This window comes from Wasmannia auropunctata, unplaced genomic scaffold (genome assembly GCF_000956235.1).
Source record: "Wasmannia auropunctata unplaced genomic scaffold, wasmannia.A_1.0 LD336106.1, whole genome shotgun sequence".
In the NCBI taxonomy this organism is placed as follows: domain Eukaryota; kingdom Metazoa; phylum Arthropoda; class Insecta; order Hymenoptera; family Formicidae; genus Wasmannia; species Wasmannia auropunctata.
Window position 1 is genome coordinate 3,226,598 of NW_012026784.1, and position 22,667 is coordinate 3,249,264.

At 34.4% G+C, this 22,667-nt stretch overlaps 2 protein-coding genes across 6 annotated transcripts; one reads left to right on the forward strand and one right to left on the reverse strand.

Annotated features, from left to right (window-relative positions):
* The first annotated feature begins 1,502 nt into the window (after nt 1-1,502).
* Nucleotides 1,503-5,444, forward strand: LOC105452443 (40S ribosomal protein S3a). Its single transcript, XM_011693539.1, has 5 exons — nt 1,503-1,644; nt 2,753-2,856; nt 3,282-3,604; nt 4,728-4,889; nt 5,238-5,444. The coding sequence occupies exons 1-5, from the start codon at nt 1,583-1,585 to the stop codon at nt 5,388-5,390; spliced, it is 804 nt and encodes a 267-aa protein (XP_011691841.1). The 5' UTR covers nt 1,503-1,582; the 3' UTR covers nt 5,391-5,444.
* Nucleotides 5,436-19,000, reverse strand: LOC105452420 (putative fatty acyl-CoA reductase CG5065). Of its 5 annotated transcripts, none has more exons than XM_011693500.1 (9): nt 18,925-19,000; nt 15,666-15,932; nt 10,222-10,385; nt 8,741-8,876; nt 8,468-8,667; nt 8,113-8,362; nt 7,840-8,030; nt 6,890-7,147; nt 5,436-5,788 (listed from the first exon to the last, which is right to left on the reverse strand). In XM_011693500.1, the coding sequence occupies exons 2-9, from the start codon at nt 15,885-15,887 to the stop codon at nt 5,647-5,649; spliced, it is 1,563 nt and encodes a 520-aa protein (XP_011691802.1). In that variant the 5' UTR covers nt 15,888-15,932; nt 18,925-19,000; the 3' UTR covers nt 5,436-5,646. The 5 variants fall into 5 exon arrangements, with proteins under 5 accessions (XP_011691802.1, XP_011691793.1, XP_011691817.1 ...); XM_011693491.1 differs by lacking the exon at nt 18,925-19,000 and adding an exon at nt 18,191-18,439; XM_011693515.1 differs by lacking the exon at nt 18,925-19,000 and adding an exon at nt 18,141-18,439.
* Between the last annotated feature and the right edge of the window lie 3,667 nt (nt 19,001-22,667).

Here is a 22,667-nt window from a genome sequence, read left to right on the forward strand (position 1 = left end):
ATGGAATAAGATTATACATACAAATGTTTTATTTGTTATTATAATGTAAAAAAGAGAACATATTACAATGTTTATAACGTAATGTAAAAAAAGGGACATATTACAATGTTTATAAATGTGTAAAACGCTAAAAGTAGGCACCGATATAGCACACTGCACTGTTTAGACTAGAAGTGAGAATATGCACCACAATGAACTTGCAAAGTTAATATTTCGTTAATTTGCACGAATCTGAAGCTGTGCATGTGCATACCTGTCACCTGAGGTATCGGGCATATTAACGTAATGGGGATAAGCCATGACAAATTTCTTTGTGCAAATGTCAGCAATTCGAAAATTTTCGCGGTGCCAATTCGCACTCATGTATACCATTTGAAAGTTAAAGAATAATTTTACAGAGGAAAAAAACATATATGGATATATATGGACATATTTTGCATATAATTATATATAATTATATATTTTTATATATGTTTTTATATGAAAAATTTTTTTCCGGAATAGAAATACTCTAAAAATATATTTGGGACATATATGATATCTTTGATTAGGATATCCCTATGATGTGTTATGATGTCGAACTTTTGAAACATTTCTGATGTAAGGGAATTAGTTTCTTGATGCCAGATCAAATCGAATTGAGTCGAAATTTATTTCTTTGAATTCAAATCGAATATCGAATCAAATCGAATTAAATTGAATTGATTTATTCAACAATATAATTATTGTTTAAGGTTGAATTTTTATATATAGAAATAATAAAAAGATTTTTATCCTTTCCTTTCTAAAAAAAAAGATATCGATACTATGATATCGATACTCGCATCTATCGAAATTTGAAGCCTCTTTTCCGCGATTTTGATTGGTAATTCTGTCATTGCGTTTAATTTACGAGTAGCTGTCATTGCACATTTTGACAGTTGTGCGTATTAAAGTTGATGGAGTGTAAGTGGCCACCCTTTTTTATCTTGTAAACAAATAGAAACCTAATAAATATAATATCAAATTAAACGGCTCTGACTAAACTTTATTGTAAGCACAATGATCACTTAGAAATATTATCTATGTTAGAGACCGAAAAAACATGATTAATTTTTGCACGGTAACGTGACAATTTTAATATAATAAAAGTTGTAGCGTTTCTTTTAACGAATACAACGATGTATGATATAACGAAATTATTTTACGAATTATAAGAGTTATTTTGGTTTAAAATTTTGCGGGCAGTTACTATCTTTTCAATTTCGGCCCTGTGTACGAAAAAGATATTGATTATATTGTATATTGTACATAATTTTACAAGATTATCATTATATGTATCCTAATTTCTTAGATTCGAAATTTTCAAATAATTCACATTTAAATCACAAAGATTTATTACGTAGATCAGATCGTCAAATTAAATATTGTATGTTACATATCGTGCGAGACTGGAATTCACGAATCAGTATCGATTGTATCGAATCGATAGAAAAGACTTCTTTCGCATTAGAGTAGTAACTTCCGTTTCGGCACTCGATTCACTCCGGTTGGTCCGCGTTTCCGCCGCGAGCGTGTCTCTTTTCGCCTGCGACACGGAATCATGGCGGTGGGCAAGAATAAGGGTCTTTCGAAAGGAGGAAAGAAGGGCGTGAAGAAGAAGATGTGAGTAGGGCTTATTGCGTTTCGGTTGTAGCCGGTTGTCTCACGTTCGCGTGAAGTTTCTCGCTGGGTCGCCGTTTCGCGCGATGCCTTTGGTTATGTCGGATCCTCGCGTACCGACGCGTGCGACGTGTGCAATACAACGTGCCGTATCGCGGTTAACGCTGCACACTGCCGCGTTATTTTCTTCAAACACGGTACAATAAACGTGATTACCGTGATCGCGTTCTGTGTATCGCCAAGTATTGTCACGTGCATTAAAAAAATTAGTTGCTCCAAAGTTGACTGATGTGCGAGATTTGCGATCACGCTGATCCTAACCTAACTTAATCAACTTTGTGTGTAAATCGGGGTGGAGATTGAAAAAAGAATTATTTAGAAGTGTTGTATGTTTTAATTTTGGAGTATATAGTTGTTCAATTGTTCGGTTTTAATCAGGTTCTAGTACTTTTTGTTTGCTTAAACAATCCAGATTGTTTATCTCTGATAAAAATCTTGAAATTCTTAGACGTGAATTTTGAAATATCCTAAGATTTCTTTGTAATATTGGAAGGAAACCAATAAAATCTAAAGAAGTTTAAGGGTATTTTCTTAAAAATCTTAATAAATTTAAAATAGGAAACATTTGTAAAATATGAAATATGAGAGTTTTTTCATTACAAAGGACAACAATCCCTATCATCTATATTACATATAGTTGAGGCACTATATATATATTTTATACCTTTAAGATAGTTTAAAGATACTCTAACCTATCTATGTAACATCCTTTTTATAAAAAACTTGTGTATTAATTATATTTACCTTGATGTATCTGTGCATATCTGAAAACATTTACATAAACATTTTAGTATTTTATTGTATTTATAATGAGAAAAATAGCAATGATTAGAAGAGGAAAACGGTTATTTAGAAGAGAATTCTGAGTTACTTGAAAATTAATAGAAAATTGAGAGATTATGTAAAGTTAACAAATAGATGTATATATATTGGAAGATTTTATTGTGTAGAAAATATATAAAGTTTAAAAAAGATAAAGTAATAGTTTCTATAATATTATATTATATTTTATGTATGTGCATACTTTCTCACATTAGCGTTACTATTTCAGTGTGGATCCCTTTACTCGTAAGGACTGGTACGATGTCAAAGCACCATCTATGTTTGCCAACCGGCAGGTTGGAAAAACCTTGGTCAATAGGACTCAAGGAACAAGTAAGATTCCTTTTCATTATCAGCTTCCTAATCAAAACTATCTTTTTGTTACGTAAATTATTTGTTGAGTGTAGCCTACTTCATGCTTTTAATTAGTTTTCTTAATTCGCTTGTATACATGTTTACTATTTTAGCTGATTTTTATGCCAAATTCATTATTTTATAATAAAAAGGGCAACACACACAAAATATGAAATTAAACTATAACAAATAAGAATATTTATTGGTCAGTGTACTTTATGTTTTTTTACTATTATTAAACGTAGTTATAACCTTACAAATATAATTGTGATATATACATATTAATTATGTATGCAATAACAATGATTAGCCATAAATTGAAAGTTCGGCATTAGTCAACGATAATCGTCGATCAGCTTCTGACGTGGTAATATTTATTACAAGATATTTATTTCATTCCACAGAGATCGCTTCCGAGGGTTTGAAGTTCAGAGTTTTCGAAGTATCTCTCGCTGATTTGCAAAGCGATCAGGATGCAGAGAGGTCTTTCCGAAAATTTAGACTAATTGCCGAAGATGTCCAAGGCCGTAACGTATTAACTAATTTCCACGGGATGGACTTGACAACGGATAAGCTGCGATCGATGGTGAAGAAGTGGCAAACCTTGATTGAGGCCAACGTCGACGTCAAGACCACGGACGGCTATCTGCTTCGAGTTTTCTGCATTGGTTTCACAAATAAAGATCAGCTGAGCACGAGGAAGACGTGTTACGCCCAGCACGCGCAGGTTTGTAATTCCAATGAACTTGTGTTGCACGCGTTATACGCAAATCCGTTATCCATTTTGACTCTCAATAGTTGAATGGCAAGAGATATTGCGATATATTAATGCTGTCGCTTACCACACTACTTTCATTTTTAAGTAAGTAGTGAAATAGAAACATGCTACACAATATTAGATATGTCGTATAGATTAAGTTACTTAACTACAGACATTTTACAAAATGTCTTCGTTCACAGGATGTTCTTTTTTACTTTCTAAGATATATTGTACATAGCTCTATTTAAAATAAAATGACAAATTTTAAAGCCTTGTGTCGATACTAGAAATCGATCCAAGTTCTCGGATCGAAAACTGTGTAGCCAATAAAATTACTAATTTTCCGTAAAAACTGCAAGTTAATTGGCTACACAGTTTTCGATTCGAGAACTTGGACCGACTTCTAGTATTGTAGACACAAGGCTTAAGGCAATGCTGGCGCGGTAGCCGAACTGCATAATATCACTGTTTTACCGACGTTTTGTATGAATGCGTGTGATATTGATATAGTGTGTAGTGTGTAGATGTGTTATGTTTACTACCACAATATCACATACACATTGTAACAAATTTTCGTGTACATATTTCTCGAAAATTAAGTATCTAAGTATAATTAAGTATTGTGTAAATCTAACTATACAAACTTCATATTATTTCTTCATGTAATCTATTAGTCTAGCTACCGTAATTTCGTAAGTACGAGTTACAGAGCTTTTATATCAAGCATACCTCGATTTGACATGTTCTTTAGAAAAAATAGTAAAAAAGAATTTTTTTGTTGTTGACATAAATCCCAAGCATCAGGTCAGTATTAATGAGTATATTTTAATTCTAAAAAAAAAAAAAGGATTTCTAAGTCTGTTGAAAAATAGATAATACTAGTAGTATAAATCTCGACACAAAAATTATTGCGTTTCGTCGGTAAAACAGACGACTCCAGTAGTCCTTTTTAAGCTGTAAATTTTAAGCTCATGAATTAATTGCGTTTTAACGATACTATTTATGTAATATTAATTTTTTTTATTTATTTAGTTTTGCTAGGTATCTTCTATTATATTTTTTTTCTCATAAATCATATGGCTCAATTTAGGTTAAGAAGATCAGGCAGAAGATGGTTGAAACTATTACGGAAGACGTTACCAAGACCGATTTAAAAGGCGTGGTTAGCAAACTGCTTCCGGATGCCACGGCTAAGGACATCGAGAAAGCCTCGCAGGGTATTTATCCTCTGCACGACGTTTACATTCGTAAGGTGAGTAACAATGTAGATACAATTTTAAAAGTGAAATGAATATGACTATTTCTCAAGTTCGTGTTAGGTTATACATTTATGATTACGAATTGAAGATTAAAATTTGATCATTCAGATTATTTAAATTTTTAATCTGTTTATTATAAAATTATTATGTATATTATAAAATTTGACCATTCAGATTATTTTAATTTCTAATCTGTATATCATTGTAATCCGTTTTATTTGTATTTTTTGAATTCTAATTCTAATCTCGCAATCCCCACTCTCTAATGGTTCGACAAGAGCTTTACGAACGTTAATAATGCTAATAAAATGCCAGTAAATAATAGGATGTAATTTTATTAGGTGAAAGTGTTGAAGAAGCCGCGCTTCGAGCTCAGCAAATTGCTGGAGCTGCATGGAGACGGAGGTGGTAACAAGAGCGAGGAGGCCGGCGAGACTGGTTCGAAAATAGACAGACCGGAGGGTTACGAACCACCAGTACAAGAATCCGTTTGAAGATGAGTGTTTTAAAATCTTTCATAAAAATAAAAACCAAGATGATTGTGTAAATAACACCTTTATTCACATTTTTTACCCGTATCTAGTGCGCACCGCGGTGTGTGCACCGCGAAAGGTACTATATATACTTAATCCCCATCGCGTCCTTGAGATATTAAATGGTAGAGCGATCGAAAAAAAAAATAATTTGTAAAAAAAACGATCGAATTAGATAAGCTTTGCGTGATTGAGAACAATCCCTAATTTGATTACGTTACAATATGTCCATCAATCCTTTTGTAACATACGTCACACCGGTCGTGAGCAACGTTCTAAAACTTTCACTCCAGGATGCTAACAGATATATGATGAACACGAAGAAAAGTATCTTTGTCAATACATCCACCCAATACATACTGCGACAGAGAGAGAGAAAAAAACATTAGATCGGTGCGTGTCGGAAAAAATCACAGACACCTATATAATACACTAGAGTACTAGACCGTTAACTACGTCCCTTTAAGGGAGGACTCTATAAGACTAAAAAAAACTGATTTTTAAGAATTCTTTTTTAAAATGAAAGTAAATAATTTCAAAAGTTTAAATATTTTACTGTATATTTGAGCAATGAAAAAAGAATTTTTTATTAATAAATAACATTTTTTTAAAATAAATAATAGAATTTGATAACGTCGCGCCGTTCGAGTTGTTCGATTGTGTACAATCTAGGAGGCGTAATTTTTGTCTAAAACAAAAAAACCCAATTTTTTCTTAATTTTTATAAAATTATCTTCTATATAAACTAACAAAACATTTCAATTATTGAGTAAGTTATGACAATTAAAAAAATTTTTTTAATGAAAAAATTTGAATCTTTTTTGCAAAAAAAGAAAATTGTTTAATTTAATTTTTTTGTAATATTGTTAGTTTATATAGAAGATAATTTTATAAAAATTAAGAAAAAATTTTGTTATTTCATTTTAAACGAAAATTACGTCTCTTAGATTGTACACAACTCCAGCGACGCGACGTTATAAAGACATTCTATTATTTATTAAAAAATCATATTAATAAAAAAAATGTTTCCACTGCTCAAATATACAATAAAACAAGTATACAGTTAAACTTCTGAAATTATTCAATTTTATTTTAGTTGAAAAAAAATTCTTAAAGATCACTTTTTTTTTTAATCGTGTAGAGTCCCCCCTTAACTGTGGCTAAAAAAGTATACGCAGAATAGGGACCCGTACTTTACAATGTTTTGGCATTTTTTAATAAATTGTAAAATATACACGTTCAAAAGTAGTGCATGCAGGTGAAAGTTAGACATTAGCTGGTTACATAACTTTATTGGCATCTCTTTCCTATTTGGTGGTCCTTATTTTGCGCATCCATCAAATCCATCTTCGCGCAGGCCACAATTTACATAAGGAAAAAATTAGGAATTTAGGCAGTCTAGGGTATATAGATGTCTGTGGAAAAAATGCATTTTTTTCCACGGGCGATTTCGAACTTACACTCTCAAATGTCGACGAGCGGCGGGCAGTGTTTCTGGAAGTTCTTTTAAGATATAAACTCTGGCGGCTCGAATGCAATCCGAGAAGTACGCATCTATATCCATATCCTCGCCGTGCAATTGATAGTTTTTGTACTCTGTACTGTTAATCTTTTCCCTTAGGTCATTGACGTACGTGTTTTCAAAGTCCCATTGATTATTGGCATAATATTCAAACATTTCAAATCCTTTGTTTATACGGCGTTGTATATGGCACATGCTGTGATACAAACAAATATGAACACAAGTAAATGTAAATGCTTTTATATACAGTAGAACTCCGTTTATCCAAACATGCCTAACGACAAGACGATTCGAATAATCGAATAAGTCTTCGGATATAGGCTCACTTGGTAGTTTCGATAATAGGAGCTGACGTTCAAAAAAGCTGAAGTCAAGCACGTCGAACTCCTATTGTCCCGAATAATTTGGGTAATAAGAACTCGAACTATGAATTCATATACAGGGTGTTCCGAAATTCGCGAATCAAAATATCATAGCAGCAAGGTTTTTGAAAAATTAAAAGTTATTTGTAAATGTTTATTTTAAGCAGTAGTTTTTAAGATATAAAAGTTGTAAATTTAGCCAATTATAAATTACGGTTAAACCACGGAAACATGTCCGTGAGCGCGTCGATGATATTAATGGTCGCGCACTTCAGGCGCATGCTAATCTATAATTGGCTAAATTTTATGTATTGTATCTCAAAAACTATACTGCTTAAAATAAAAATTTACATATAACTTTTTTTCCTTAATTTCTCGAAAACTTTCTTGCTGTAATATTTTGACTTGCGAATTTCGGGACACCCTGTATATTTGGATATATTAAACATAACTCGCTCGTGTAAATGGAGTGCAGCGGATGAACGAGAGTTCAGTACTGATTCGAGGTCTCGCGGGACCGACTTACATCGGTTTATACCCAGCCAGAAAGAGGAGCGCATCGATAATATAGGCCGGAATCATGTGGAAGAGCAATAGACAGATGTTGTGCATAAGTCGGGAGTTCTTCAAACTGCCACCTGGATACCAGACGACTCCGTTCAGAGGTATCTCTTCCGTTATCTTTCGGCCGCGTTCTATTATTTCCCGCCAGGTGATCTGCGAACAAGGACAAAAATCGAGTTTCGATATATTGTCAAAGAAAGCACGCGTCTAGGCGTCCATTTATTTTTCCATCCACCTTGAACTCGGTACTACTCGTCATATTAAAAACACGTTGGTGGTTCTTGAAGTATAAAAAGTCCCATGTGGCGAGGAGAAGACCGTTGGCGGCGATGTCGACGGGCAGATAATCGGCGTAGCCGTTCTCGTTACAGAACATCGTTCTGATCACTCCCTTCCCGGCGCCGATCAAGAGACCGGTGGGCCCGTTGATGTTGTCCGTCCAACCGGGCAGCGGCTCCTTCCAGATAGGAATAATTACGCTTGGCCTAAGAAAACGACGAAATTGTAATAAATGAAGATAATATACTTAACGTTCGTGATGTGCGGTATCTACGAACTTGCGACGAGATCCCCCCTTTCATCGGTTTTACCTTATAATTACTGCCGGGATATGCAGCATAGCTTCTTCGACGAGATTCTCCGATAAGGCTTTCGTGAAAGCGTAAGTGTTAGGTAATTGGCCCAAGATCTTGTCCGTCATCGCCTCGACTACATCATCGTCCATCCATTCGACGCATTTGATCACTTGATGAGGATCCGCGGGCGGGGGATACGTTCTCTCGCGCAAAATCTATCGAAGCCGGTTCTATTTAGTTTTTTTTTCCTAAGTATCCCGACATGTAAATATTCCAGAAACCACTCACCTTTTCTTGAAGATGACAGTAGGCCGTGCTGATATGAACGAACAGAAGTAACTGCTTCATTTCTTTGGCCAGCTCTAACATGAGCTTCGTGCCACGTGTATTTAACAGTACCGCTTTCTTCAATAGTTCATCGAATCTGCAAGAGGATTATGATCGAGCAAATAAAAACTCATTATTCGAGAGAATCGTTTAAGAATTACGTATCGTTGAAGCAATACTGTCCTGGTAAAAATTTCTTGTTAGAATCCACGTATATGTATATATAATATATACATATATGTGTGAAATCTGAAGTATTCTAAAATTTCTCATTCTATAATTTTCAAAGAAAATTTATAAAATTTAGAAGTTTTTTTTAGAAATCTTTATAAATTTAAAATGTGAATTTTTTTAACGTGATGAATTCTTCAAATAATTTTTCAGAATTTCTATAAATATATAGAATATATTCACAAATTTCTTATAAAATAAATGTTATAATATTTTGAAAAATTTTTTATTTTTTTAAATAAAAAAATTGGAATACTTTTCCGAAAGCTAAGAAAATCTTCATCTTTTCTAAAATTCTTTATATACATATGTGAATTTTTTTGACATTTTTCTTTCCAAAAAAAACTTATAAAATTTGAAAAAATTGTAGGTATATTTTTTAGAAATATTCACAAAATTTAAGATATAAAAAATTGATAAAAGTATTGTGAAAATTTTTTTTCACCAAGATGATCTAAATAATGAGATTTTTCGAGAGTTTTTTTTTGTATAGTTCTACAAAAGATAATTTATGTTAGTCGTAAGATTTATGAGCAATAATATTATAATTATATAAAGTAAAAAAATAATAAGACTTATACTTTCAATATAAGAATTATTGAGAATAATAAGATTATTCTCAATAATTCTCTCAAGAACAAATCTGGAAACATGTTTACTATAAATTTTATCGACCAAGTAGAGAATACTAACGGAAATACAGAATCTGCCAACAGAATGAGATGGCAGATTGACCGCAAAAATTATCTGTCAGGATCTATCGTTTCGTAACCATTTAATATGACATATTCTATTTAAAATGATTACGAAATGATTCTGCTCGATTTCTTCTGTCAGATTATGTCTGCTGGCGGAACAGGAGTTTAATGCGAACCAATCTGGCGCAATATTTGAATCCTGTTAGCAAACTGCTAAACACTTTCCTTATTGAATATTTTTACAGTTTTTTCGTTAAAAAATGCTACTTTATATATATTTATAAAAATATCAACTCTCTTCTCTCTAAATTTTTTGGAGTGAAATTTCACTCTAAAGAGTGAAAATACTGCCACTCAAGTGGCCGAGTGACAGTATTTTCGCTCTTTTGGAGTGAGATTTCACTCTTTTGGAGTGAGATTCACTCTAGAAAATTTAGAGAGTTGCAAATGTCTTGCTAAAGATATCTCACAACGTCCGATTAGATACTTTTTTCTCGTTACAATACGGAATACCTGACGGTAGCCGCTCCGTGATACACGATGTTAATGTTTTCGACAAGCATCTTTTTGTCTTCCGGCGATAATCCAAGCCCTGGCGACGCCACATCCCCGTTAACGGCCGTTACCATTTTTTCAAGCGTCGGCAATCCCCTTTGAGTTTTGACTTTCTCGAACAGCTGTAATTTTAATTTTAAGCGAATTTACCCGCCAGTTATGCGAGGGTCATGCATAATCATACGCAGTAAGAACAAGGTAAGAGCGAGATAATTGAAGTCCGACAAAGAGATTACAAAAAAATCTTGGCGAATATAAGTCACGAAGACTCATTGTTATGTCACTAGTATATCACTATGTACATAGATATATCATTGGATATATCATTAGATATGTTATTAGAATACAACTGTTGCCGGCACGGATTTGTAAACAAGTCGTTCCTTGAATGTTTTTTTTTTATTTTTTGCAAGCAATTAAGATGATTAATTTATAACAAGAATTTTTTTTGTAATCGCAACGCGATAAATATATAAAAACAGAAGAAATCAATTTTTACGTAACATATCAATTAGACGATTATCGTACGTGTGGCATATGCACACGTGACGTTTTTAATACCCTTTTTACAGTATAATCGATACATATATATATATATATATATATATATATATATATATATCAATTATTACGAGAAAGAGACAATATTATTTGAAAAACGATATGTAATTTCATGTAAATAGTAAATCTAATTCCTTTTCCAAAGTGCACATTAAATTATTTTTTTTGTTAAAAATTAATTGATTTATCTAATCAATTTGTGCATAAAGATATCAGAATAAAGTGGTCGATAAATGAAAATTTTGGGAAGTATTTTATAGCAAAAAGTTTTATGCAAAAAAAACTAAGTTAGTTATATAAGTTAATTATTTTTTAATTATTTATATAAGATGCAATTTTGGGAATTTATATAAGTTAATTATTTTCTAATTATTTATATAAGATAATTTTGGGAAGGATTTTATAGCAAAAAGCTTTATGGCAAAAAAATAACTAAGTTAATTATTTTTTAATTATTTATGTAAGATGCAACTTTTTATATCAGAATAAAGCATGAAATATCCTATAAAATACCAATTTTTTTTAAACTATTCTCATTCTATTTCGATTCTAATAATTCTAATTTCATATTTTTATATGTAGAGCAACAGACCCACAGAGGAATCAAATAACGTAAGAAGAGTATAACACATATTATACATGCGTATTATGTATTTCTTGTTATTCTTATTCTTGAACTTTGAACATACGCATTATGCGTCATTTAAACGCTGCTTTTTTACTAGCGGTTAATGCACTAGCGCGGTAGTTGCTAATAAAAACGTATCATGTATTTTAAAATGTTAGTAAGCTTTGTCTGCTAGCGTGCTAGTGAAGTTAAAATATTTCATTTTTATAAGTTAACAAGCTGCTAGTATTGTACTATCCGCTAGCTTTCTTCCAAAAGCGCCGTGGATGGCAACTAGCTTGTAATTACATAGCTGCTTTCACAAGTGGAAAGATATTCGAGATATCAAATTTTATATTTTTTTACATTTCCGGGTATCTTCTTTCTCGTATAGCGTCCCGCATATATATATTTCTTTTTTTGCATGAAAGACTTAACGAGCAACAAAAATTCTTCAAATTTATCCATCGTTCATACGCATTATATTTTTATACGCTGCAGCATTGCCAGAAGCAAGCTCTTTTAACAAAATGACTGAAGCACTTAATGTCTCTCTGTTAGAAATCTATTTTTTCAACTATGCTAGCTTTTTTAACACAACAAATAATGGGCCAAAGACGAGCAAATAAAATTAATGGATTTTCGATAATTTATTCATTCAAGCAATGTATCGCGATACTAGTTTCAGCCTGACTAGGCCTTTTTCAATCGCATAAACACAATCAATAAATTAACACATATTATGAAATATGACGCACACCGTGAATAATTATAAAATAAGGCTGTCGATTACAACATATTATAATGTTTTAATAAAAAAGATTGAAAGAGGCTGAAAGACGATTGAAAACTTTACATTTAAGCTAGTTTTACTAGCATTATGTGTACGGAATTATATTTTTGTAGCTGCTAGTTTTTCTAGCGTACTATAGAACACTAGCGTGCTAGTAAAAAAGCGACGTAAATCCGGCCGCTTTACATTTTGAAGAAATCCTATTATATATTAATTAGCGTAACTGCTTGCATCATATAATGTGCATATGTATAAGGTGTTTTATAATCAACTAGTTACAGTTACATAGCACTATTTCTTTATGAAAAACTTAATATAGAGTCGAAAAAGTTTGAATTTTTATTTTTTTTTCTCTAACGCTTAACGAAAGAGGTATTATTAGTTAAAAATCTATCCTCAATTATAATGTCGCTCATTAATAGATGTATGCCTTTGATATCTGCGGCTCATATATAAATCATGACGAACGTACTCGTAGTTAAATACAGTAGAACCTCTTTATAATCCACCTCATTATAGTTACAACTCACAACCTCTAAACAGTCGATCTATAGATAAGCACATTTCAAGCCCACGTGACCATAATCTCTTGTACATATATATTTCTATATAAATATTTAAATTCTAGATTTACATCCTGAAGTAGAGATAAAAAAAAGAAACAAGTTTACTTTGGAGTTAAAAAAAACTGAGTTTTTATGATAAAAGAATTTGTTTATTCCAAAGATAAACAATTGTTTTTTTTTTCATCTCTACTTCAGGATGTAAATCTAGAATTTAAAGATTTATATAGAAATATAGAAAAGACTTTTTTTATGTGATAAAGAAGTCTTTTCTAAAAAAAAAAGATAGAATTTTCTTGATATTTACGTCATTTCGGTATTATTTAATACTTTTTGTCATTATAACTTTAAATATCGAGGCGAAAACACATGAACAAACTGAATTTACGTGAGAGCTAAAGTCCTGTTTTCTACCGACAATTATCTAACAAGTCCATGGCCATCGCCACTTGGTATACATACATTTTGATTGTTTACAGCTATCTTTACACAGAAATCTTTTGTGTAGATGCAAAACTGAATTCTAGAACAATAATGTGGTGTCAAATATTTAAAGAAAATACCGAAAATATTTTTAAACAGATTTTTACTGGATTTTGTGCTCAGTGTCAATATTTTTTCGGTAATTTTTATCTCTATCTTGAGGCGTGATATATAATTAAAAATGATCCTATTACGTTAATAATGTGTTTGTGAAGTGTTTTATATCGCTAAGAATATAATAATCACGTGTAGCAAACGGATAGTAATTCTATACACTTTGCGAAATTGAAAGTTAGACTATCTCTTACTATCAATTTACCACGTAATTGTTTCGCGCGATTCTGTCGAGTGGATGAGTTTCGAACAAAACGCGCGATGTGGAGTGCCGCCATTAGTTGAATTTCCAAATCAATAAAGTCGCAGTTTGTCATGTTTACTTTGCTGTTCGTACAACTGAGAATCCTATTAAAGATTTTTATAATAAACCGTTTCTCCCGGATGTATATAATCCAGGGAGAAATTCGTCTATGTACTCTATGTCTATAGACATTGAATTTCAGCGGATTAGAATTGGTCGTTAAAATATGGTAATTTTTCCGCTTCCCAGGGAGAAATAATAATTGGTTTGTAGACGTCGATTCGATATCTATAGACAGTCATTTCTCTCCGGGAAGCGGAAAAAATACCGTGTTCTAACGACGTTTCTGATGGGTTATACACATATCTGTTCCACCTGGGAGAAACGGCTTATTACAAAATTCGATGACTATATAGACGTCGAATCGACGCGCTATAAACCAATCGTTTTTCCGTAATTGGGAAGCGGAAAAAAATACCATATTCTAACGACGTTCTAATTTTATATATAGGAATACAGGAATTTCATCGGGCATGCAAGCGCGCGCGTGCGCGCGCGTTATAAGGCAGCGTGTTTACGGTATTGCGTTAAAATTCGAAAGACGTGACATAACACGCCGCGAAACGCCGCGCAATCCGTACTTTCACCGTGGCCGCCGCGGCAGGGGAGGGCGCGCTCGCGCGATACCGATAATCACCATCTCTTCTCTCGCTGTATTTTTCGAGCCGGGGCCTTGACTCGGTTTCTTTCGTCACATAGATGGCTCGCGGTTGCAATCCGGGTTGATGCGGTCCGGTTTACTACACTTTCACCGACGAATTTTATTTGAGAAATATCTACCGCTTGCGCTTGCGCGCGCGCGCACACCAGACACAGCGCGAGAGGAGGAAACCTCTCCGCGCGTTTGCCGAGCCGCGCGAGGCCCTCTCAACTGCACCTCGCGCCATCGTCGTCGTTGTCGAGCGCGCGTAAGGCAACAATGATGCAACCGCGAGTAACGCGCAATAGCAAAGTCATAGTCACGCACTTTCTCTTTTTGGTTGCCCTCCTCGCTCGACGACGCGCTCGCGGAGACCAAGGTGGAACGTGAAATTTTCTCTGGTGATCAGATAAAGTAGACTAGATCGCGCGCGACACGATTCGCGAGATCGTGCGCGCGCGCGCGCGCGCGCGCTAGCTGTATATCCGAACGTGTGTACCGAACCCTGCCTCCCCCGCACACAATTAGTGCGACGGAAATTCTTTTGTTGTGTAACTGCACACAGAAAAAGTCCAATGGTTTTGATTGGAAATAATCGTTTAAGTCCTTTTCCGATCATTTTTCGATCGGTAAACGGATCGGATACAAAATAATCATTTCCTTTATCCGACAAAATGTGATTTCGGATAAAATGTGAACGGAAAATGAGCCGCCATATGTTTATTCGGTAAAATTTCGTAGGCTATAAATGGACAACTAGATCGGATATTTTATCCGAGCAATTGTTGTGTCTGATCTAGTTATCGGTTTATCCTATGAAGTTTTCAAGTCAAATGTGATATCCGATCAGGAAAGCGCCTCCTTTTTTCACAATCAATGCTGTTACCAATCTTTTATTTGAATTCGAGGGAGGTGAGTGTGTTCTGTTTCGGCTCGAGTATTGCATCATTTTTTTGAACTCGACGATGAAATCTGTCTTATTCGTGCATTGTAAGCTTTGGCCAAGTTTATCTCTACTTGAAGGGACCAAGAGGCCATTACAGGAAAAAGAAGAAGAAAATGATCAATATATTTCCGATGAACTGTAGTGATTGGATTTTTAATCCGACCAAGTTGATTGTAAATATCGGTTTGTTACTTTTTAAAAGGATAATTCGATCTTTTTGAACGGAAAAAGCTAGGAAATTTTTCTCATCAGTGTGCAGACACAGTGCGCGCGCGCGGTGTATATATTTCGTGCACCACTTTTTACGCGTGCCTCGTGCCCCCTCCTGCTTCTGCTCTCCCCCGCCCTTAGAAAGTATAAAAGAGTTTCTTTTTCGAAAGCAAGAGCTTACCGGGGAATTGAATATTTCGTCCAGCCGGTGCTTGGGTTCCTTGCCCTTCTTCGGTCGGACGAGCATGTAGATGTGCGCCACGTCCGGCATGCATCGCAGAATTTTCTCGATTAGGACCTTCCCTAAAAATCCCGTGCCACCTGTCACCAGTATCTTGCGGCCGGCGAAAGTCTCGGCCACACGGTCCGGCACCGCCACGTCCTCCGTCTTGCTCTGCTCCATCGTGGCCGAAGCGGAAACGATTCCTCAAAAACCTTTCCTGCAAAACTGCGAAAAGGAAAAATGGCAAATTGAAAACCACCGCGCGGCACACTAATAATCGACGATATATATATATATATATATGTATATATGTATGTATATCATCGGACGAAATGGCACTCACTCCCTAGGAAATCCCACATGCGCGCGTTCAGATGATTATATTCGCTCTTTATATACATACGAAACGGAAAGCTATCTAGAGCGTATTGCGCGATTCATAATTATACGTATAGCGGCCGTCGTATATACGAACGACAGACGCATTCGTTCTGCCTTACAGGCTAATTAAGTATTGCGCGACCGCCTCAACACAATCAAGTTGGGAGAAATATCGTATAGTTATCGAAATTGGATCGTTTTCCATTTGTCGTGCGATTTTCGCAACTCGATGCAGGTAAGTATTCGCGTCGGGAATATTGAATATTTATAGCCCAGGGCGCAAACAATAGTTGACCTCCAGAGGTCAGAATCGTAGAACAATAATCGAAGAGGTCTTTTTCTTCCAAGACTAATGTTGAATACGTATATAGACTAATAATATACGTATGCGAAGCTTACTTCGCGTATACGCAAAGTTATAGTTATATATACTAGTTATACTTTGTTCGAATCGAACGCTTTTTTTTCTATTAAACCAGAAAAAATCGAATTGTCGATAAACTGAAAATAAGAATAGAGATAAGAAAATCGAGTGTACATTACTTTTAAGATTTTGATAGAAAAAAAACATTTGGTGTGATATATCAATCCGAAAAGTACACCTAATTTTTTTTACAATTGTAAAAAAGTTATCTATTTAATCTAAAATTTTCTTACTTTACGCATCTGGGATATATTTTTTTTTAATCAAAAGGGCTTGGAATTAGATATTTCTTAATATATTTATGATGTGACTGTTAGAAACAAATATCAAAAAATTCTTCAATCAAATAGATAATATAATTTTTCATAAAATTTTTTTTATCAATGTGGACGTCTATTAAAAAATATTAGTTGCATAAAGAATTATTGCTCAAATGCATGTACAATGTTAAAATGCCTTCAATTGAAAAAAATATACCATCCAAAAGGTTTATTTTTTTAATAAAAGAAATTAAGTCTTAAAAGGATGTTAAAGAACTTAAGTAAAGAATAGAATCTATTTAATTAAAGAAATTTAATTTAAGATGTAAGATCTCTAATTAAAGAAATAAGCTCGACAGATACTACGTATTTTTTAATTAATTGAAAACATCTGTTTTTTCAATTAAAAACAAAAGACTTCATTTTTATAACTCGTATAAAATTACCGATGGAAATCAGTGAAAAAATATTGATATTGCTGAAAAAATAAAATGATATCCCGATTACTTTCGAAATTGCACGATTTCATTCGAAAGAATACGAATTAAATTTACGATATATTTCCGAACTTTATTATTCAGGGATGCCTATCAGTGTGAAATGAGAACAGAGCATTATTGAATCGATCAGTCACGTTTCCTCGACAGTCAGAAGCTGAAACTGTTTGACTTCTTATAGCTTGCGCGCGTATCGTAAATACTGTATGTGTTATGAGCGATATACCGCGTGATGCATCACAATCGCGTAACTTTGTTCCGAGTATCGGCCGTGTTTCTTTTTGTGTCTTACGTAGGACGTAGCAGGAAACGCGAGTCGGGATAATGAACAGTGATTCTCGAACGTTATCTGGATGTAGTTGTACTCGTTTTACAAGATCACGATCGCGCCGATCTGAACGCGTCCGCGGATGTTAACACACTCGTTTTACAAGAGCACGATTGCGCAAATTTTTGACTTAACATAATAGGCATCGTATCGTAACGTGCACGCGTTTATTTCCACTCGCGTGAAAATCCCAACGCGAAAGCGCGCGCGCGTAATCTCATTTAGAAAGTACGTGAAAATTAATTCCCATAAAATCCCTCCTCGTATAAGGCCTGTACTAGTAGGCGACCGCGGTGGCGCGGTATCGCCGAAAAACGGCTATCGTTAACGGCGTCAATTAAACGGTGGTACATTAAAGCCATCCGTCGAGATCGAACGAAGTTCGAGGGAAGTGTCGCCTATCGGAGGAGAGACTCTCTCTCTCTCTCTCTCTCTCTCTCTCAGCTGCAAAAAGACACCCGACTTTGTTTCGCGAATTCGCAAACAAAACTGAGATGCGTGCACGTGCATGTCGCCGTCGAGTCACTTCTTACTGCTTCTTACCGTTTACGCCGGGTCAGCGGCAGTCGCAGTAATACGCGCGTCACACTCACCCGCGATCGGAGGGGCCGGAGACAGAGGGACGTTGCTGATGCGGGCGCTGAGACGTTTATACTCGGTATATATAATCGGATCGTAGGCCCGCGATTGTATGTCGATCGATCGTCGTGTCCGGCTGCCCGCTCCGGTTTGCACTCACCGCGAGAAGAAACGGTCGGCGAACGAATGCGACGTGAGCCCGCGGCTGGAACTGTTTCACCCGTGGTTCGAAGCTCGGCCCCGGATTCGGCCATGCTCGCGGTGTCGGGTGGTGTGAACCGGTCGTCGTGTATACGTAGACCGGGAAAGTAACACGCCGATCCGCGACTTGATGCCTTCGCGTTTATTTTCATAGCGAATCGCACTTACACACACACACACAAAACACGCATACATACGCACGCACGTACATCCGCGCACCCGCACACGCCAGATTTTACACCCGTAGACCTCGCAGTCTTTCGCAATGCGCGCGTTTCGGCTGTAGTAGCCTTATACAAACCGCGTTTATTTACAAACGTGCTTAAAAAAAAAAGAAAAGATGAAAGGGAAAGAAGAAAAAGACCGTTGAATTAAATTACTGTAACCCCCTCCCCCCCTCCCTCTCGTTGCGACACGTCGCGAAATCGCCGTGCCCGCGAGCGGCGCGGCGGCCGCGCGACTCCTCGGCAGATGCAGGTGTCGTCCGATATTGAAAACAAGAGGATGAACTTCGACGTTCTAATTTCGCGCTCGCTCTCGTACTTACCTATCTACCTTTCGTCCTCTTCGTATGCACAGTTCTTTCTCGGCCGACGCACGAGATTACCGGAGGTACCTCGCTCTTTATACGTGAAGAAAGAATTTAAGAAGAAGGTGTCTCGTGTTTTTTAGATAAAAAAAATTGGGCCAATGACGCGCCATACGATCTTGCGGATTGTACCCGGTAAAGTGCATGTGTGCCGTGCAAAACGCCCTCCAAAACGTCACGCCAAGGTGATCCTCATATGCACTTGACCCAATTTATTTTTGTAACCCAATTTATTTCTGCTGCGTCTCGAGGTAAAACAAGCCGCCACTCTGTCAAGGACTTTTTGCAAATAATTGATGATAATTGCAACAAGTATCGGTAATATTTAAAAAAAAGCGTAAGAACGAAGATAATCATTTCTTGTAATTTCTGAGCACTGAATACGATTGTTTACAAATTGCTTTATCATGTTTGTCATCATTTTGAGAAATTTGCGATAAAAATTGCACTACTTTGGCATATTACAACTACGATTTATTGGATGCGATGATTCTCCATTACGATATATGTATAATTGAAGAAGTTTTATTGCATTCAAAATTAAGTGTGTTGTCAGGACTTTCAGCCCTTAAAAGGAATTTATTGTCGATGATGATAAAAAAAATATGTATGATTAATACACATATAATTAAAACATTTGTATTATATATTTAACACATTTCTTTCGAACGGTCCACTCAAATCTTTGTGTTAATCTTTGTGTTAGAAAATAACACAAACATTATAAAAGAATTGACAAAGATTATAATATTTTGATATTTTGCTCTGATTCATTTGATTTAACCTTCAAATGATACAAGAGTGCGAATTCGCACCGCGAACATTTTCGAATTACTGACATTTGCACAGAAACATCTGTCGCGGCTTATCCCTACTACGTTAAATATGTTTAAAACATTTCTGTTTTTTCCTCAGATGTACAATTTAAGATATTAAATCCAAATTCGTACGACCATTGTTCCATTAGTGGGTGCTCGAAAGAAGTGTATCATTTGAAGGTTAATACAATTTGGAAAATTATAAAAACATATTTATATAATAATAATATAATAATATTATAATATTTATATAATAATTATATAAAATAAAATTAACACGTACGTATATTTTGTTTATTCATCTATCTTAGAATTTATGTTTTAATTAAAACTACATGTTTCTGTCTTATTTGTCCACTTACTGATTAATTGTGTTAATTTAACACTAACTAAGAATAGTGAATATCAATTTAACAAAATATTTAAATAACATATTTACATTTTAACATTGCGGATATTTTAAAAATTCAACACGAAAATTTTAACGGGTTTAATACAAATATAAACTGTTTTTTACTGTGTAGGATTTATTGTATTAAAGTTGCGACTTACATTAATATAAAATGCAATATGTAGAATGAAGCAAAATTAGTTTTATTAAATGTTTATTTAATAAAACTAACATTTTATAAATACATTTTATAAAATTGACATTTTTTATAATATACGTTTTTTAATTAAAGTATTTAATTAAAAAACCTTTTATAATTTCAATGATATATTTATAGTACAATGTTTTGTATTGAAAGAATATAAAATATTGGTACAATTTATTGGCCAATCTACAAAATTTTGCAACTTTTTAATCGAATTTTTTGCACCAATTGTAATTAGTTTATTAAAACTAATACATCTCATACTCAATCAAACTCATACATTTTTCCATAATTTTTATGTGAAAAAATGAAAAATTATTATTAGTAATAATATAGTAATAATAATAATAATAATAATAATAATAATAGTAATAATATTTTAAATTAAAAAATTGATCGCAAGGCCACTTAATTCATCGATGACTTACAGTATCAATGGTGTTCTATATCATAATTATGTATTCACGCAGGGTATATCAGAAAGTATTTCATGATTATGTTTTTTTTTTTTTGTAAAATCAAATGACTTCAACGGAAAGTACAGCGTGGATCACCGGTGACTCACGCAGCACGAAATGTGTTAAGGATTTACCAAATGTTTTAATTATATCATTCAAACTTAAGGGCCGGTATTTCAAATGAATATTGTAACTACGATCTAATGTCAAAATTTTGATAAATTCTAAATAGCTAAAACCAATATAGCGGATATAATCAAAATAAAAAATATACGTATTTTTGGAATAATTTATGTATACGGATTTCTCGTTCAATTTAAATCGAATTTATTTGTCAGATTTGTATTTAGTGATTTAAAAAATCCTTAAGTTTGAATAACATTAAAAAATATTTGGTAGATCCTTAATGCGGTCTATACAAGTCGCACCTTTGATGCAATAAACTTTATATTAACCATAATAAATACCTATATAATTGATGTAATAAATTCCTTTTTATAAGAATTGAAAGTTCTAATAACATATTTAATTTTCATTGCAATAAAAACTTCTCCAATACATCGTAGTTACAATATATTATAATATAATAAGTCATTATAAGTAGCCGTTCTTGCAACTTTAACTATCAATTTTTCAAAATTGTTGAAAGATTTGGTAAACGGGATTGTGTTAAACGTTGAGAAAATTATGAGAGACGATTAGCCTCATTCTTGTGATCGAAAGAAAAAACGTTTTTTTTTTTTTGTTGAACAGTATAATCGGTTCGCTGAAATAGGTTACATTCTTTGAGACCTATTACGCTCGCTCCAATTTGCGCACGTGAGAAAGACGGAGACTGCGAGAAACGTCGTGCTCAAATATTGTAACGGCGAGCATGCGGAATAAATAACAAGTTGAATTTCGCGAGGTAACGAGAAACAGTGCCGCGAGTTGAAGGCTTTCCTCAAGTTATGTCATCGCCGAAGTGATGATATGTCTTTTTCCTTTTCTTTCTTTCTCGTTCTTTCTCTTTTTCTCACCTCCCCGCTTTGCATTGTTTATATACTTAGATTTTGCAGCCCACAGATGGGATCGTATTAAAGATATTCAAATACACAGACACAGAGACTATCTTTCGTAACTCTGCGTCTCTCTCACTGCTTTCCCCTCTCTTGCTTGAAAAGGTACACGCGAGCCATGACGAAAGTTTCTTTACGAGCGGTCACGTCATTCGTAGTAAATGCTATTTATTTATGCCGCGACCTGTATATCGTTTTCCTCCGTCGTGTGAAAAGTGAAAATATCGTACTTATCGTATATACGTTGAGCCAGGTCGGGTATTGGGAAGGTTGCGGCCGAAATCGCGCGCGATCTCATTTGCCCCTTCGATTCTGCATAGCAGCTCTTATTTTCCGATGTTTAACCGAATTGCATTATTAAACGAGCGCCGGTTAAACATACGTTCTTTTTTTCATGGAACAATCTCGGAGTCTTTACGATTTTTTAAATACTGATGACTTGTACTTCATACAGGAAAAAAATTGCACTTTTCTTTAGTTGCGCAAATACGCAAATACGTAAAAACGTTTCCCGATGCGTCGACGCGTGAGGAATAAGAGGAACCGCAAAAGGCCCGCCGGGTATTATTCTTAAGTATGTTAAGTGATGGATATTTCGCTTTAGGATATAATATATTCAACTATAATAACTTGCGTATAAAGTACGATATTCATTCTCACAAATTATCTCGATAACAGTTTCGCGATCTTACGCGAATCTTTAATCGAATTATTTTCTTCAAATTCCTCGAATTTACGAGCGAATCCAGTATAGATCCGATCAGTGGTAAC

Excerpts from the sequence above, each read along its gene's own strand:
- LOC105452420 (XM_011693500.1), bottom strand. The coding sequence starts at position 15,887 with ATGGAGCAGAGCAAGACGGAGGACGTGGCGGTGCCGGACCGTGTGGCC. Across the intron at positions 8,668-8,740 it reads ACTGTCATCTTCAAGAAAAG|ATTTTGCGCGAGAGAACGTA; the intron begins GTGAGTGGTTTC and ends CGGCTTCGATAG. Across the intron at positions 7,148-7,839 it reads CTGGCTGGGTATAAACCGAT|CATGTGCCATATACAACGCC; the intron begins GTAAGTCGGTCC and ends TTTGTATCACAG.
- LOC105452443 (XM_011693539.1), top strand. The coding sequence starts at position 1,583 with ATGGCGGTGGGCAAGAATAAGGGTCTTTCGAAAGGAGGAAAGAAGGGC. Across the intron at positions 1,645-2,752 it reads AAGGGCGTGAAGAAGAAGAT|TGTGGATCCCTTTACTCGTA; the intron begins GTGAGTAGGGCT and ends TTACTATTTCAG. Across the intron at positions 4,890-5,237 it reads ACGACGTTTACATTCGTAAG|GTGAAAGTGTTGAAGAAGCC; the intron begins GTGAGTAACAAT and ends TAATTTTATTAG.